The sequence below is a fragment of the Kickxella alabastrina genome (assembly GCF_025024165.1).
Source record: "Kickxella alabastrina strain RSA 675 chromosome Unknown BX661scaffold_10, whole genome shotgun sequence".
Taxonomy (NCBI): Eukaryota; Fungi; Kickxellomycota; class Kickxellomycetes; order Kickxellales; family Kickxellaceae; genus Kickxella; species Kickxella alabastrina.
Window position 1 is genome coordinate 62,458 of NW_026251481.1, and position 17,155 is coordinate 79,612.

The following is a 17,155-nucleotide window of genomic DNA, read 5'->3' on the forward strand; positions in this document are numbered from 1 at the left end:
TGAATTTCATCGCCCACCCCCCTTCGCGCAAACTCGTCGATTATTTATTTACTGCTGCAAGCAATTTTCCGGATTTTTGAAATGCGGGAGAGGAATATGGAATACGATAATCTGGGGACAATAAAAAGGTGGATGAAATCTACAATTCGAATTAGCAAAGACAATTAACAAACACATTGCTTTTGCCTTTTTTACAGACATTTTGTAATAATTTTGCGCACATACTTTTACTCGATTACTTGTTGACTAATTTACCCCCTGATATTCACTAAACAATCGCATTATCTTTTTGATATTAATCCTTGTATTTGTATTATTCACATTTTGGTAAGCTTTCCCTACTAAATGGCTTTATATCTAAAATTTTGAAAACACATGAATTTAAATTACAATTCAATACGCATTTTTACGTTATTTTGAAATTGTCTTTTTTATTACCAGGTGGCCGATAGCCCAATCTACACACATGTTGCCCCAAGTTTTTTCTAGCAAAAATGACTGTTTTCTGCAAGCGACTATATTAAATTTTCCACGTTGTCATCGATCATACTAACAGGCAGACAGACAACACCCTATTTATGAGTAGCTAGGGATACTGTAACCTTAAATGGCGCCGATGAGCAAGGCGTTCTTATACTCATGTTAAATTGATTGGTAGTAATATTAGTAGTACCCACATATTTTTTGGCTTATCAACGCTGTTCCCCACTCAAGCTGCTATGTATGGCAAAGTGTGCCACGCTTTAACCCCATTTCCCGACAGCTTCTAATCTTTTGTGGCCCCCGTGGCACAATATATACGTAATCCTTGCTGGAATATTTGTTTCCAACATTGAATTATCGAGCCATTTTCCCAGTTTATTCTGCACTTTGACATTTAAGTATACCCGAGAGGATGACCACATGCGTGGCTACATTGGTTAATCCGTTCGGGCTGCATTGTACAGAACTCCATTGGTATATGTAAACGAAGAAAGTAGAAAAGCAAAAATATGACTGAACTTTAGTTTTTCAAGCCCTTTTATTTTTACAATTTTCTCGATAGCCATTTTATGACTTGACTGTAAGCGTAATTTTAAAGTACTCTATTTGTATTCACTACTGTATCTATATCCCAATCAAACATTTTATCCTTCTACTTTGCTAATCGCTAATTACTCTGTTTGATATATAGATATAGACCGCTGCAATTTTGACTATTGTGGACGAATTTTTAGCAGCGTATAAACCGCATTTTATTTTTATTTTTATTTGCTCTTTGAGCCTCTATTGTACTACTTGGCTACAATGAGGGTGGTACAGATACTCGGGCAGCAATTACGTTGCTTCTTTTCTCAGTCGCAGACAGCTCCCCGGCGGGATTATCCAAGCGATTTGGCAAGGGTGGCGACGTCATTCGTGGGGTCAACTTGGGCGGACTATTCGTGCTGGAACCATGGATTACACCGTCGCTATTCAAACAATGGGAAGGGCCTAACCCCCAGGCCGTGGACGAATGGACTTACTGTCAGACGCTGGGAAAGAGTGAGTGTGAATCGAGACTCAAACAGCATTGGGGCAGCTGGGTTACCGAAACGGACATCTCCACACTTGCAAAGCTGGGTCTAAATCACGTCCGCATCCCCATTGGATACTGGGCGTTCACGGTCAAAAACGACGAGCCATACGTCCAGGGCCAAATTCCATATCTGAAAAAGGTCCTTGGGTGGGTGGGCAAGTACAATCTCAACGCAGTTCTTGACCTACACGGCGTTCCTGGGTCGCAGAACGGGTTTGATAACTCTGGCCGTCTGGGCGGCATTCATTGGCAGGACTCTCAGGAAAACATTGAGCGGTCTATTGAGGCCCTCGAGGGTTTGGCTCGCATTGCTGCAGAGTTCCCTGACGTTGTCGATGCCGTCCAGGTGGTCAATGAGCCCGCAAATTGGGGGCTGTCTAAGCAGGGCATCATTGCCTTTTATAAGCAGGCGTACACAAGTATTCGCAACATTGCACCCAACGTCCTCATAGTCATTCATGATGCTTTTCTCTCACCGGCTGAGTGGAACGACTTTAATGTCCCTGGATGGGAAAATGTCATACTCGACACGCACACGTATCACATCTTTGTCAAGGACCGTCTGACGCTGTCTCGCGATAATCACCTTCGGGCCACATGCCAAGATGCCGCCAACGTACGCAACTTTAACAACAAGCTGTGGACGATTACCGGTGAGTGGTCTTTGGCCATAACAGACTGCGCCAGATGGCTCAACGGCTTTGGCAAGGGTGCGCGGTGGGACGGGTCGATGAACTGGGAGATGAACGGCCCTGTATACCAGGGAGCTACGTGCGCAGGTCAAAACTCTATTGGCGCCTGGGACTCGGCGACTCGCATGTTCTTCAGACAGTTTGCCGAGGCACAGATCGATGCATACGAGGCTGGGAGCGGATGGTTCTTTTGGAACTTTAAGGCCGAGGATGCTGACGACTGGAACTACATTAAACTGGCGCAGAACGGGTTGATTCCCAATCCGCCCACTGACCGTCATTACTCGAGATACTCGCTGGACAGTAAGCGGTGGGACATCAAACTCAATTCGCCGTGGTGTCACGAGTGATTATTTCTATTTCTATTTCAATATTTATTAAAAAAAACAGAATAATGCTGTTTTTCAACACAATTATAGTTATATTCTGCAAAACAACAAAACAAAAATCAAACGATTGTCTTGCTTTTACCGTTTTGCTCACGAGTGGCATATTTTGCTTGTTTTCGACAATGCGGCCAAGTGATAAACAGTTTGAATTCGTTGGTCTAGTCAGGGTAATTGTCTATTTTATTTTTTATTTATATTACGACAAATAAATTTAAAAATATTGACCAGTGTCTACGTTCAAGCTACAAACACTGGCCAATGTTGCAAACTTTAAACAAAGAAACCCAATAAAGGCATAATAAATATAAAAGTGCAGTGGCTCTACTATCAAGCCATCAATTAGCACGCATGTTTACACAATAACAATTTGTTTCTAGCACAGGGCAAGGCCAGCGCTTTGCTTGTTATATGTATACTGTTTCTTTAGGAAGGATTTTAAAAACACATTTAAAAGAAGTTTTAGGAAAATACCAAAACACTCTGAAAGCATACTGTTACTCTATTACTGTTCCAAGTTTGTTTACAATTTGCGACAAATAGTTGCCTACTGTCTGCTAGGACATTGAGATACAATCTGCGACGAAATGCTGTTGTCATTGAAATCGGGGAATGGTTGCGAGATATCCATTGCCTGTCCAAAAAAAGATAGAGCACTGCACACGAATACAGCGGTGTACAAACAAGATACTATAAACTGTGCACAAACGCACTCGGGCGCGCATACAAAATGTGTGGCAATCCCTATTTTCCGCTGTTGCTTCTTACCTATCTCTCGATTATTTTGGCTTGCGTGTATGCTAACAATCTTAATTTATATACAGCCACCTGCCCACTTAGATTTTTAATATTTTTAATAACCAGGAGGGAAACCTTTTTCTCTTTCTATTTCTCCCCTGCTGTCCTTTCCTCACCACACACAGCCTAAATAACGAACAATTTTTCTTTTCCATTCAAAATCCTGCACACCTATTTTAATACGGCCCTTTTGGAATACGCTAATTATAATACGCTGCCACTCCCGCGCACATAATTGTAGACATGCTTTTAAAGTCACTTGTGGTAGTTGCCGTCAGTGCAGTTGGCATTTCAAGCGCAGTTTCTGGACCGACAACTGTCAAGCGGCAACAGATGCACGAGCCGATTCGCGGCGTCAACCTTGGCGGGCTGTTTGTGCTTGAGCCATGGATCACGCCATCGCTTTTTGAAGAATGGGCTCAAAAACCATCTTCTCCGGTCGTTGATGAATGGTCGTATTGCCAGACCCTCGGAAATCTGGAGTGCTCGCGTCGGCTGCAGCAGCACTGGGAAACGTGGGTGCAAGAAGCCGATATCTACACGCTGGCAACCATGGATATCAACACGCTTCGAATTCCCATCGGGTACTGGGCGCTCGTTCCTAATGCCGATGAGCCCTACGTGCAGGGCCAAATCATTTATCTCAAGCGCATTCTAGAGTGGGCAGCCAAATACGACTTGCGGGTTATTTTGGATCTTCACGGAGTTCCTGGCTCACAAAACGGCTTTGATAATTCGGGGCGTCGCGGCGATATTTCATGGACAAAGGGTGCTTATGACATACAGGTGTCTCTTAGCGCGCTGGAGATGCTTGCGCAGATTGTCGACGAGTTTCCATCATTGATAGCCGCCATTCAGGCTGTAAATGAACCCGCCAACTGGGGTGTTCCCAAGAGCACAATTTCCGAGTTCTACCAGCTGGCACACCAACGCGTCAAGGCGTTAGCGCCCCGTGCAGCGCTGATATTCCACGATGCGTTTCTTCCGGAATCCGAGTGGGAGCCTCTGGTTCCAAACAACCTAACCGACTCGTTTTTGGATACGCACATTTACCATGTGTTTTCCGAGGACCAGCTCAGATTATCTGACGACGGCCACATTGCGCAGACATGTGGCGACGGCGACAAAATTGGGCGCTCGAATAGGCGGGTGCGCACTATGTGCGGTGAATTCAGTCTTGCAACCACCGACTGCGCAAGATGGCTTAATGGATTCCAGCGTGGTGCCAGATGGGATGGCTCGTACCTAACATCCAAGCCGGTTGTTACCAGCGGCACGTGTCACGGGCAAGAGGATATTCGTGCGTGGAGTCAGGAGAAGCGCGACTTTATGAGAAAGTTTGCCATCGCTCAGTTCCAGGCGTACGAAAAGGGAAGTGGTTGGATTTTCTGGAACTTTAAGACTGAGAGCGCTGACGCGTGGAATTTTATGAAGTTATTCAGAGAAGGCATTATCCCGAACCAGCCTATTGGCCTACAGCCTGCCATTTGCCCCTGATAACCCGGCTGTCTCTTTGAACTCGGCCAAGTGCCTCTTAGTAAATTATTGTAATTGGGCTTCTTTTCAGTCTTTTTGCCCCCAAACAGGATGAATAGTAAATGTCTGACGACTCTTGTCATGTCCTTACTGCAATACCCTACGTCGTCCATTTTTAATTTTTCATACATTTACTCTTATTATTTTTCACAAGGCAGTAGCATCTGATTATGTATGCGCAAACTTTGCTAGTAAACTGAAAACCAAATAGTTGTACCAGCTGTGTCGTCAGAGCAGAATCCCCACTTTTTCATTTACCAATATAGACAAAATAAAACTACCTCCGCCTATTTGTTTGATATTCCTGTTAAGCACCCGCGACTGATTTAAAAGGCAAGTAGGTTTCGGTCGTGCCTCCCACATGCTCAAAAAATTGAAAATATAGAAATTGGTTATTTCTGCTGAAACATTTGTCATGGAAAGTTGTTTCACGCATTATAATTTATTTTATGACTTGCATTTATCAATACGCCCGTTTTGGCATTGTAGTCAATTGTTTACTTTGTGGAAACAGGCAGTCTGTAGGGCTTACTTTTGGGGGTTTATCAAAGACGGCATTTACAGTTTTGTAATTGACAATTGCAAGTGTCATTTTTTGTTTCTGGGGACATGTTTCATGGCAACAATTCAAAGGTCGACAAGCCTTGCTATCCAAGAAATGCACGATCGATTGTTCGAAGCGCCTCACCTCTTTTCCTTTCTAAACTTTTGTTTGGGTTTTATTAATTTCGTCTAGCTATTGGGGGAAATTGCCACGCAGTCAGTGTTTACTAACCGAACGATTTTTATTATTAAATATTCTAACTGGGCCATTTATATATCGTTACATGGTCTTGTCTTTATAACACCATATACACTTTTACTCTACGTTGTTTCTTTATTTTAATTTTTCAGTGTAATTTTACCATGCACATACGAGATATCAGCCATCTGGCCGTTTTGGTTGCCACACAGCTTTCCTTTACCTCAGGCTTTCTGGTCAACGAGTCCGTGGACGAAATCGTTAGTAACAATGACAGAGCCGCGGGGATAACGCCCGTTCAAGTACATATACCGTCATTAATGTTGCCACAAGATCAGGTCTTCCCTGCAATCCTATATTCGCCAGTCGCACAGACATCAGCACCAATGCAGCAAGCCAATCCGATTCAGCCCCTATTGGAAGCTCTAGAAAAGGAAAATTTGGGCAAAGACAAGGGTCAAACGAGCACCGTCACACAATGGCTGTCAAACACCGACACTTCATCCGAAGGCAGAAAAATAGCATACGACAGCAATATGGATGGCATAATCATGGGTCCAGGTGCTAGTATCGCAGCAGTAGGCTCACCGTTTCAGATAAATGCACTACTCGGCCAATTAACTGTACTGCCGTCGGGCTCGGACTTGGACTCAAGCTTGCCGCTCGGACAGCTGTCTGATGGCTACAGAGGTGCTCCAAGCATTGGCAACCAGCGTGTCATTAAGGAAAAGGCCCCGTCAGACCCCACATTTCCCGCATATCAGAAACCAAAATCCAATAGCAGTAATGTTGTTGGCTTGCTTGAGACAGTTGTTCGAAACGCCTCGCCCGCCCCGGCCGCCCACAACAATGCATATGACACGCAAAAGATACTTGCCGTTAAGCCTGTCGATATCGCTCCAATAGCAGCTGTAGCGAGCCCCGTCCACCCAAATATTGCTTCGCCACCTGCCGTCCACATCGACAGTCCTGCCGTAGCTGGTGGAGTCAGCAGTTGCACTGTGCGCAATAGCACTATTAGCAACGTGAGCTGCGCCCATGAAGCTCAGATCACTCGTGTTTCCGGCGTCGCGCGTGTGGCCGACCGCAACTACTATACGGCAGGCTCTGAAACTGTGCCCACTCAAAACGTAATGGGCGAAATCCGACAGGATCCCGGGAGTGGCATGAGATATCACGGGCACAAGTTGATGCGCGGTGTTAACATTGGTGGATTCCTTGTTCCTGAGTTTTGGATCACACCGTCGCTCATCTCGTCTATCCCTGACCCAAAGCCCAACGACTACTTGCAACTTTGCAACCGACTAGGTCCCGATGCCACACTGCGTTTGATGCGTAAGCACTGGGAGACTTGGGTGACAGAGGCTGAAATTAAGCGCTTGGCAAGCTCTGGCTTGACACATTTGCGCATTCCAATTGGCCACTGGGAGTTTGTCGACTCGGACGAAGGATTTGTGCGCGGCGGCCTGCCCTACTTTAAGCGCTTGGTCTACTGGGCCAAGAAGTATGGAATGCGCGTCATCCCCGATATGCACACGGCTCCGGGCAGCCAGAATGGGTTTGACAACTCGGGCTCAACAAATGGCATTAACTGGACCAGCAACCAGCAGAATGTTGCTCAGTCCAAGCGCGCCCTGCAGATGATGCTGCGCTACATTTCCAGCGACCCTGTAATTCTGGCTACTGTCGACGCTGTTGACCTATTGAATGAGCCGTTCATTGACTCGCTAGACTTTAACCAGCTCTGGGAGTACAACGCTGGCGGCCACACTCTTGTTACCAGCGGCCTTCAAAAGATACCCCCAGTCATTTCGATAGTCGACAGAGGGTTCAAGGAGTTTAGCTGGTGGCAGACGCGCTGGCCCCGGGATTGGAATGCAAAGTTTACAGACGCATATCTGGACGCGCATCTCTACCACGTGTTCGACCGTAACATCGACAATTGGCCGCTGGAAAACCATCTGCGGCTGGTGGCCCAGAATGGCCGTGATCTCAAATCCAATTCAACATACTTCCCCATCATCGTTGGCGAATGGTCACTGGCATTGCCGCAACCAGCGTTGAGAGGGAGGGAGAATGAGGCACGGCGGCGATTTGCTGAGGCCCAGCTTGATGCGTATGAACAAGGCGGTGCTGGGTGGGTCTTTTGGTGCTTCAAGACAGAGTCGTCGCCAGAATGGTCGTTCCTTGACTCGCTTGACCGCTCATGGATACCGCAGCCTTTGACCAGCCGCGAGTTCCAGCCGATTTCTAGATAGAATTGTTTTTATATATCGTAAAGCTGCGCTTGTGCGAGTGCTTTAATTTTTCATTCACAATATTTTGTTCATACAATGATCAGATTATGCTGATTGGTGATCAAATCCATCGATAACAGCTGGAAGAGTAGGAGGCTCCCAATTCAAGCGCTCTTCATTTTTCACTTATTTTTTTGTATTTTGCTGCTCTACAATTTTTCCTTCAATTAATTTTTTTGTATACTACACGCATCATACAACAATGGTACTGTTTGCACCGCAAATTAGGAGACGAGAGCAGCAGCAGAGGAATACACATGGCATTTCGCATTTTGAGACACGCACATTCGACGATTAATGTTAATTTTTCAACCACACCCTCATTGTGTGTGAAATGCGTCATTTGCGTCATGCAACGCTTTTTTTGCGTATTTGTTGTAGGGTGGAACCGCACACAAACCGTATCCTAAGCACGTCTGGTCGCCCTCCGGAGGATGGTGGGCTCAGCCTAAGGCGTGGAAGCGCAACACCATTATTGTCGGTCTGGGCATGACGGCCTTCGTCGGGTTTGTCTTTAAAAAGTCTGCAGAGCTCGAGCAACGCACGCTGTACCCACGCGTGTGGATTCCGTCGATGATGTGGTCCAAGCAGTTCAAGGTGAGTGCTAATTTTGAGTGCAGTGGATCATGGTTATGAGTGTCGGGGTTTTATAGAGCAATAAATCGTTGCTGTTACTAATCATCCACTGCGTCTGCTGTTGCTAATCATGTTGTTTTGTAGACCAAGGATGACCCTACTTTCCAGCCCCCCAAGTCTCTGTAAAGCGCGCTTATTTTTATATCTTTTGCGCTTTTTAAATACAAGTCCAAATATCTTTCGTCATTTGCAATAATAATTATGCAATATTGCGCCGGGTCAGGCGACACTCCCCCATACGCTCTACACGAGCATGCACAGTTACACAATTAAAACTTTAGTTTTTTGCACGCTGACCACAGACAGAGATTGCATAAACTCTTCCAACACACATTACTCACCCTTCACGCCTTCATTTGACAACTGCTTAGAACACCCCAACATAATGGCCAAGGAACTGACAGCGATAGAATGGCGGTCAGACCAGTGGCTGTTCCAATTTGGCGGCCTTCATCCAGACAATGTCCTCGAATACTTCAGCCAGTCGCCATTCTGGGACTCGGCCAGCAACAACGCGATCCTGAAAATGCAAACGCAATTCAATGACTTTCAGCAGTCGGCATACGACCTCAAATCCATGGTCGGAATTGAATTTGCGCTGACACACCAGGAGCCCCCCGCCTTGTTCATAATAACTAAATTTAGGCGGTCCAGCCCGACCAAAGTTACGCCCATTTCTGTGTACTATATCGTCGATGGCAACGCATACGAAGCACCAACTCTGTACTCTATTGTGTCGACGCGCATGCTGAGCAGCATAAAAAAGGTTGAGGAGGCATTCGAGATTGCCAGGGCGCATGCTGAGTTCCATCCCTCGAGCGGGTACTCTTGGAAGGAAACTGCCGAGCAGAAGAGCGCACGCAAGGCAGCGATGAAGGAGATCCAGTAAAGCTATCAAGGAAGTGTAGAAAAATCGAAACCAATTTTCAATTATTCTTTTGGATTAAATACTCGAATGAAATAATAAAGCAAAAGTGTAACATTTGAAATAGTCCATTTATGGCTGGCAGCGGCCAGTGAACCTGGGGTACAGGCAGCAGTCCCTGACGCTGAAGCTCTTGGTCAGCCACGCGAGGAAGCGCTCGACGCCAAGGCCAAAGCCGCCGTGGGGGCAGGAGCCGTACTTGCGCTGGTCAAGGTACCAGTAATAGGGCGCGGGGTCGAGGCCCTCGCGCTTGTAGGCAGCCAGCAGGGTCTCGTAGTCCCAGATACGCATGGACCCACCGACAATCTCGCCGACGCTGGGCATCAGCAGATCAGCAGACTCAGTGACTCTCGGGTCGTCCTTGCAGGGTGGCATGTAGAAGGCCTTGATGGGGCCCGGGAAGTGGGTCAGGAAGATGGGCTTGCCAATCGCATCGGTCATCACGCGCTCGGGGGCCTCGGGGATGTCGTCGCCAAACTCAAAGTCCTGGCCGTCCTCAGCACGCTTAATGCCGTGCTCGTTCAGCCACTTGATACCCTCCTCGTAACGCATGCGCACGAAGGGCTCAGTCAGGGGCTCGAACTCGGGGTTAAGCGCCTGGATCATGGCGCGGGTCTCGGGCTCAGCCCAAACGCGGTTGACGACGTCCTTGATCATGTTCTCGATGCCGTCGAGCAGCTCGTCAAAGGTAATGAAGGGCACCTCGGCCTCGCAATGTGTGTACTCGGACAGATGGCGGCGAGTGTGGGACTTCTCAGCGCGGTACGACTCGGACATGGTGTACACACCGCCCATTGACGGCAGGCAGGTCTCGAGGTACAGCTGCGACGACTGCGTGAGGTAGGCCTCCTCACCGTAGTAGTTGAACGAAAACAGGGTCGACCCGCCCTCCACCTGCGTCTGCACCATGCACGGCGGTGTGACCTCGGTGTACCCGACGTTGTCAAAGTGATCGCGGAACGCCTTCATGACGCGCGAGCGCACCTTGAGTATAGACGATGCCTTGTCACCGCGGATAACTAAATGGCGCTGCTGGAGGAGCACCGAGGGATCCGAGTTGCTGTTGAAAAGGTTCTCAATAGACTCGTCACCGCCCGGAGCCTTGCCGATGACCTCCCAAAAGTCGACAATCAGCTCATGGCCATCGGGCGCAGACTTGCCCTCGGGAACCTCCTTGATCTCGCCGTAGAGTGTCACCGATGACTCGATAGTCAGCGTAAGCGCGTCGTAGGTGCGGCAGAGCTGGTTGGTAAGCACACACTGCAGGAAGCCAGTTCCGTCGCGCAGAACAATAAACATCATGTCACGGCCCTGGACGCGGTGGCGACTGACCCAGCCCGACACCTTGATGCGAGTGTTGCGGTTGGCCTTAGCATCGATGACCCTGATCCTCGTTGCCTGGGGTAGAGCAGGATCCTCAGTCAGAACAATTTCCATGCTCTCGGCAATTCTGCGCTGCTCCTCGGCCAACTTGGCCTCAACCTGCGCCTGGTCGCGGGCATCCTGCTCGGCCTGCTTCAACGCCTTCTTGACGGAGAGCTCGTAAGACTTCTTGGCCCTCTTCAGCGCCGAGGGAGTAATATAGGTGTAACCCTCTTCAGCCTTCTTCGTCAGGATTTTGGTCTCCTCCTGCTTATCCTCGGGCAGGCTGGCAATGTGGGCAAGGGCTGCTTGCGGTGTCTTGTAGGGCGCGTCCTTGCTGCCGTTGCCGGCCTCATCAGAGCCCGTGGCCTCGTCAGTAAACACGACTATTACAAAGGATAAAAGGGTGGGTGCAAGTGGAAGACAGTAGAGTAAACATAAAGTCATTTTAGAATTGGTTTTTGTTTATACACACGGACTATACCATGGTCCTCGGTGCGTGGGAAAACTTACGAGCTGCTATGTCCATCTGTGCGATTTTAGTGGCGAGCTCTTCGGAAGACATCTTTTCGATATGTTATGAGCAGGGTGTTGAATTCAAGAATTAGAAATAGCAGTTGCTTTGGCAAATGTAAAATAATAGACTAATAATGTTTGTGTTTTGTGTGAGAGAAAAGAAAAATAAGGAAAGGAAAAGATGCTTCGCAGGCTGTGTTGGTGATTGACTGGCTTTATATCGCGCGTGTGCGAAGCAATTTTTTCTTTTCCTGGCTCTTTCCGCTTTCTTCGTCGTGCTGGGCCTGATGATTGAGGGAAATTTTATGACTCAACATCACGGGCATACTGTAGGAAAAGAATGAGGCTACAAATATTCTGCAAACCAACATCTTTCCCCAGATAAAGTGTTTAGAAACTAGTGGCAATAGCCCACTATGGGTGACGGTATTAATAAGTTCGCTGCTTCTTTTGAAGAGAAGAAGCAGGGGAAGATGGATCTTTGCGCACACGCTTGGGCTTGGCCTTTGGCTTGACCAAAGTCTTGGGTGTCACTGTAGACTTGGCTTCAGCCAACTCTGACAATGTATTTTTGCGCAAAAAAACGGGGAGGACGCTCGCCTGTAAGCGGAGCATTAAGGATTATGTGAAGGTTCAACACCACAGCCGTGTCACGATCCCACTTCCGTCTGCCTGATAGTACTTTTTCGCCATTCTTGATCTTAGTTCCTTTGGCCCTGAAGGTTTGCAGATAGTCTTCCATTGTGCACTGAAGCAAGCCGTGGCATAAAATTTAGCGGGGTTTTTCTACCACCATAATTATATTCACGCCTGTTGCAGCTACCTGTTTTGCTGCTGCTGCGCGGCCAACTCGTCGCGCATCCTCTACCTGATTTTGCGCTTGATCTCGCCCCCCGCAACCAGCCACTCAACCTGACAATGCGCTTGAAATTATCGGCGGGCTGGATATTGATGTACTGCTTAAAACTTCGCTCAGCCACCTCATCCCGAAGCTGCTGCTTAATTTTGCGGGAAATTTTGCGCTTAGACCAGCCCTGTTCCTCCCATATCCACCAGATGATATTGGCAGACTGTGGGCGAATAGGCACCCATTGGTTGCAACTGTTGTGCACTTTCTGTAATAGATGCGGCATCTGCGGCAGTTTTAGTTGCAACAGAAATGGCGGTGGCTGCTGCTACAGACGCAGCGGCTGAAGTGGTTGCAGCTGCGACGGAATTAGCAGCAGTAGTTTGTTGCGGCTGCGACAGAATTGTGTGAATATAATTACATCGTTAAACGTCACGTTTAACTCACAGCCAAAGCACCAGTCAGACACAAACGTTAATTACTTCCCCGCATCTTCAAAAGTAGACTTTCTGGTATTTTAGGCTAAAAAAACTGGGAGGGAAACGGGTTTTGAAAACCCCCTGCTTAAAAATCAGAAAGTTCGCTATAAATATCTGGAAATTCCAAAATACATTTTCACCAGTGTATTACACCGAAGGAAATAATGAAGAAAATAATGCATACGCAACCTTAAAGAACTGAAAAGCATTTGAACTTCTCTTGGATTTTAAATTTCAACTTGCTCACTCTTAAACTAAGCAAAGCCTTTATGAATTTGGTCGTCAGGGGAGGGCATTGGCGTAGCGTTTGGCGAGGAAAGCCAGCTCGCTGGCGTTGATTGCTCGGTTGAGCACGAAGAAGCCGTTGACCAGGCCGCTGAAGCTGCTGCCAGACCTGCTGCCAATGGAGCTGATAGGGCCAGTGACAACTATGGTCTCGTTGCACATCTGGTCCCAGCGCGGATTGAAATAGTTGACGATAGCCCGGCGGCGCATATTGAAGAAGACCGATGTTCTGTCCTTATCAGCAGAAAAGGCAATGTGCGACCAGGTATCAGGAGGAAGGATGATCTGCGTGGCGTAGTGGTTGCTGTCCTGCTCAAATGTAACAGTGTGCGCGGGGCTGTTGCTGATTAGGAGCTTGCCATCGCCGGATTCGAGAAGCACACCATTGTGAGGCTGCATGCCGCTGGGCTTGACCCACATGCCGATCGTGTAGGGATAGCGGATACTCTCGAGAGGAGTGGTGATGTATGAGTTGACAGACAGTTGCACTGCTTTACCGTGGCCCTCACCAGCATCGACGATCCTGGCACTGCTGCTTAGCTTGCCGTCGTAGCCATTGCCGGATTTATCCTCTGCTGCGCCGTCCTCAAAGTCATAGATGATGACGAATGAGCTTTTGGATTTTGGGCGACGCGTCAGCGTGATTCCTGGAATGCTTTCACGCAACTTCCTGGCCAGGGGCGCCCAGTCGTCGTAGGCCGTTCTGTCCGTGTTCCTCGATCCAGTCCACATTTTCTCAGAGACAACACCGGCTGCCTGAGACACGCGATCATAGAGCTCAACGCGGGTAACTGATTCGCCGAGAAAGTCGTTCCAGTTGGCAAATCCACCGCCTGTAAGCAGGGGCTCGGTGGGGCTTAGGTTGCGACTGGTGTTAGTGCGGTCCAAAATGTCAAATACCCAGGGCTCCCAGAGCTCGTACAGCTTTTGCTGGTCAAAATAATCCGAGTATGCGTGTGAGCGTGGGACTAAATAAACATCGGGTGCGTTCAGATTACACACCCTGTGGCCTCGCTTCACCAGATCGACGGGATTGCTGTAAGTAAAATCCCAATGGTCGGTATGGATGGATTTGTTTATCTCGACAGTGCCAGGTAGTTTAACGTCGGAGCCCCACATGCGGATGGTTCGATTAAAGCGGGTGGCAAAGTACCTGTGGCAATGATTGACAAACTTGCGTGCCAAGTCACCTTTGGATTCGTCGTATTCGTCGGCGCCGATGCTGATTTCGCGCGAGTCAAACCACCCTATAAACTCGGCCCACAGGGTTTCAACGAAGGACCATACGTCCTTATTTTCCAGATCCAACCAATCGCCGCGAGCAGTGTCCTCCTGGATGGACCACTCAGGATGAAATCTGGTGAAACAAAGTGAGTGTGCGGGTGTGTCAATCTCGGGGATTAGATCCAGACCGCGGACCTTAATGAAGTTCTGGTAATCGCGCATATCCTGCTTTGTGTATGCGGTGTCACTGCTGGCATACATAAAAAATGCAGGGTTGTCTGACTTGAGGCGGAAACCCGAATACTTGGCTGCCCAGTCTGGCATCAAGCCTTTTGTCCGCATGCCAGCATTATCATTGAAGTGCAAATGATGCGTGTTGTACTTGTAGAATGACGTTAGTATGGCGTACTCCTTGAGATCTGACATGGGGATTGGTTTGCGAGCAATGTCCTGCACAAACTTGCGTTCATTGTAGTTGGGGTAGTCGCGCGTATGGCCCTGAGGCAGCGCAAAACCACTCTTGTCGGCCAATATCAGCATCTGCAGTAGTGTGCGAGTACCCCAGAAGGCACCGCGGGAAGTAACGGCCTGGATGACCACTCCCATCTGGCTGATAGACAAGTGGTATCCCTCGTTATTGAGCTTTGGGTCTTTAATTTCGGCGCCGAGTGTCATGAAGATGTCGCCCTTTGAGTACTTGTTTGAGATCGCAACATCTATTTCGATTCCTGTTACCTGTTTAATGTCGGACTGGAAGCTGGTTGCAAATTCTTGGAGATGGGATGGATTGGCCATATATGAATGCTTGAAGTCGAGGGCAATGCCATTGGCATATTCTGAATCAACGACAATACGGGTCACCTTGTTTATCACCCAGACACCATTGCCACCGTCCCACTCCTGCAGGCTGGGAATGACAAACGGGGTTGGATGCGCGTTAGTGTTCCCTAGGGTGCTTTTGCTTGGATTGTGGCCAGTGTTAGGAGAGAACTCTGCTCTGCTCGAGACAGTACTGGACATTGCGCCTAGTGTGCCAACAGCAGCAAAAGCGACCATAAAAGTGATGTTGGGTAGTATCATGGCTAAAATAAAAGTATGGATGAATTCAATAATAAATAGAGCTTGATCGCTTAAGAGAAATTGTGAGACACACGAACAAGTAGTAAAATGATGTTTTGATTGCTTTTAAAAATGTGTAGCAAAATAACGCGTTCAAGGACAAAACTAAATGCCAGACTGCCAATCATGCTAGCGCATATATTCTCTTGTTATTTTTCAGCGCGTTGCGGCGCCAGACGGTATGGATATCGACATAGACAGCGACAACAGTCAGAACCCATACCATCAAAAGGCGAATAACAGGCAAACAGACATCAGGGACACAGGGGCTTGTACACACTGAACCCATATACGCCTCCCTCAATGGGAACAAGGAGAGGCTTGTGCCTGGTAACAATGGTGTGCGTCCATGAATGCATTATGCCACTAACATCATCTTAAAGCTCACCTCGTAACCAAAAATACTGTTCATACGGGGGAAACCACTGTGACTTGTACACTGGTGGGAGCAGGAAGATTCATATCCAAGACAAAACCGGCACCAGTTTGATTTTTAATGTAGAGCAACCTTGTAACATTGGAAAATTATACTAAATGTTATAAAGCAATAATCTACTGTGGTTACATATAACAATAATTTAAACCACCTGCCTCGCACTCCCGCGCCCTGGATTCCACAGGGCAAATTAAATGTGTATTAGTTTGCGCAATCTTTAATTTTGTTTCTACTGAAGACGTGTATATTGTCCCTTTTCCCCGAAAATCCAGCTCTTATTTGGTATGGTGAAATGAAATATGACATTTAATTTTTTTGCGAAAGCCTCTTAGTATGTTGCGCAACTCGAGGATATGGAAGTGGATGTTGAGGTTGAGAATCATGAAATGAGCCTCCATCCGCATACCGATTGATAGGATGCAGATGGAACCATGTAGAAGCAAGTCAGAGGACATAATAATGACACCCGGATATGCTCCTCATTTTAAAATGTACATGCATTAACGTACTTACGTGAAGATCCCAACATTGACATGTCAAGATACTGGTCTGGTTGCAAAAGAAACAATTCTCACCAACGGAGTGTACAATTGGCGAAATGCACGACAAAGGCAACGAGATACATATATAAGACGAGCCGGGCCCTAGTTCTACTTTTGATTCCCTTGATAATAAAAACTATAACAAAACCCAAAGATACTTTTAACACTAGATGACTAGTACCCCACTCAAATCGCAACACCTTTAACATTAGACAACTAGTGCTCCCCTCAAATCACAAGTGCTCTCCTTAAATCATAACAATGTACCTTAGCGTGCTTTCCAAGCATTTTTATTTTATTCCCAGCAGTTAACAGTCAGCAGCAGACACGTTCTTTATGCAGATGCCAATGCAGAAACCACATGTCTCAGTTATTTATTAAATATAGTACAATTACGTAATCAAAGTGCTCTTGTGTGTCTGATTGGCCTTACCCATCTTGATCAATTCAATGATAATAGTGTTGCGCAGTCCGAGGACATGAAAGTGGATGCCAAGGTTGAGAATCGTGAAACAGATTCCCGCCTGCATGCTGATAGATCGAATATGGACTGGATTATAGGGGATCAAATCAGGCGCCACTATAGACATCCAGACACATTGCCTATCTTGAAATACGTGTGCATGCGCGTACACAAGCGAAGACCACAATAATGACATATCGGAGACCTGGGCTACATTCATAAGAACCAGTTCTCGCCAACGGGGTGCACAACTGGTGAAGTGCACAACGAAGGCAGTGAGACATATATAAGACGAGGCCGGCGCTGGTGGCC

The 17,155-nt window shown here is 47.4% G+C and overlaps 8 protein-coding genes across 8 annotated transcripts; 6 read left to right on the plus strand and 2 right to left on the minus strand.

The window, feature by feature from the left end:
- Window positions 1-903: 903 nt before the first annotated feature.
- Window positions 904-2,650, plus strand: BX661DRAFT_181820 (exo-beta-1,3-glucanase; the record flags this gene model as incomplete). The annotated part of the gene is made up of 2 exons (XM_051535806.1): window positions 904-919; window positions 1,315-2,650. The coding sequence occupies 2 exons, from the start codon at window positions 904-906 to the stop codon at window positions 2,598-2,600; spliced, it is 1,302 nt and encodes a 433-aa protein (XP_051391813.1). The 3' UTR covers window positions 2,601-2,650.
- A 764-nt stretch (window positions 2,651-3,414) lies between these two features.
- Window positions 3,415-5,247, plus strand: BX661DRAFT_181821 (glycoside hydrolase superfamily). The gene has a single exon (XM_051535807.1). It carries the CDS (start codon window positions 3,678-3,680, stop codon window positions 4,929-4,931), a length of 1,254 nt encoding a protein of 417 aa, XP_051391814.1. The 5' UTR covers window positions 3,415-3,677; the 3' UTR covers window positions 4,932-5,247.
- Window positions 5,248-5,676: 429 nt separating this feature from the next.
- BX661DRAFT_181822 (glycoside hydrolase superfamily) lies at window positions 5,677-8,170 on the plus strand. The gene has a single exon (XM_051535808.1). It carries the CDS (start codon window positions 5,877-5,879, stop codon window positions 7,968-7,970), a length of 2,094 nt encoding a protein of 697 aa, XP_051391815.1. The 5' UTR covers window positions 5,677-5,876; the 3' UTR covers window positions 7,971-8,170.
- Window positions 8,148-8,821, plus strand: BX661DRAFT_181824 (uncharacterized protein). Its single transcript, XM_051535809.1, has 3 exons — window positions 8,148-8,214; window positions 8,391-8,606; window positions 8,730-8,821. The coding sequence occupies exons 1-3, from the start codon at window positions 8,212-8,214 to the stop codon at window positions 8,769-8,771; spliced, it is 261 nt and encodes an 86-aa protein (XP_051391816.1). The 5' UTR covers window positions 8,148-8,211; the 3' UTR covers window positions 8,772-8,821.
- BX661DRAFT_181825 (MED6 mediator sub complex component-domain-containing protein) lies at window positions 8,822-9,595 on the plus strand. The gene has a single exon (XM_051535810.1). The coding sequence runs from the start codon at window positions 8,899-8,901 to the stop codon at window positions 9,532-9,534; it is 636 nt and encodes a 211-aa protein (XP_051391817.1). The 5' UTR covers window positions 8,822-8,898; the 3' UTR covers window positions 9,535-9,595.
- On the minus strand, window positions 9,596-11,827 carry BX661DRAFT_181827 (uncharacterized protein). The gene is made up of 2 exons (XM_051535811.1): window positions 11,446-11,827; window positions 9,596-11,318 (listed from the first exon to the last, which is right to left on the minus strand). Exons 1-2 carry the CDS (start codon window positions 11,495-11,497, stop codon window positions 9,643-9,645), a joined length of 1,728 nt encoding a protein of 575 aa, XP_051391818.1. The 5' UTR covers window positions 11,498-11,827; the 3' UTR covers window positions 9,596-9,642.
- Window positions 11,828-12,385: 558 nt separating this feature from the next.
- On the plus strand, window positions 12,386-12,703 carry BX661DRAFT_181829 (uncharacterized protein). The gene has a single exon (XM_051535812.1). The coding sequence runs from the start codon at window positions 12,400-12,402 to the stop codon at window positions 12,640-12,642; it is 243 nt and encodes an 80-aa protein (XP_051391819.1). The 5' UTR covers window positions 12,386-12,399; the 3' UTR covers window positions 12,643-12,703.
- A 238-nt stretch (window positions 12,704-12,941) lies between these two features.
- On the minus strand, window positions 12,942-15,498 carry BX661DRAFT_181830 (glycoside hydrolase superfamily). Its single transcript, XM_051535813.1, has one exon. The coding sequence runs from the start codon at window positions 15,361-15,363 to the stop codon at window positions 13,057-13,059; it is 2,307 nt and encodes a 768-aa protein (XP_051391820.1). The 5' UTR covers window positions 15,364-15,498; the 3' UTR covers window positions 12,942-13,056.
- Window positions 15,499-17,155: the final 1,657 nt, after the last annotated feature.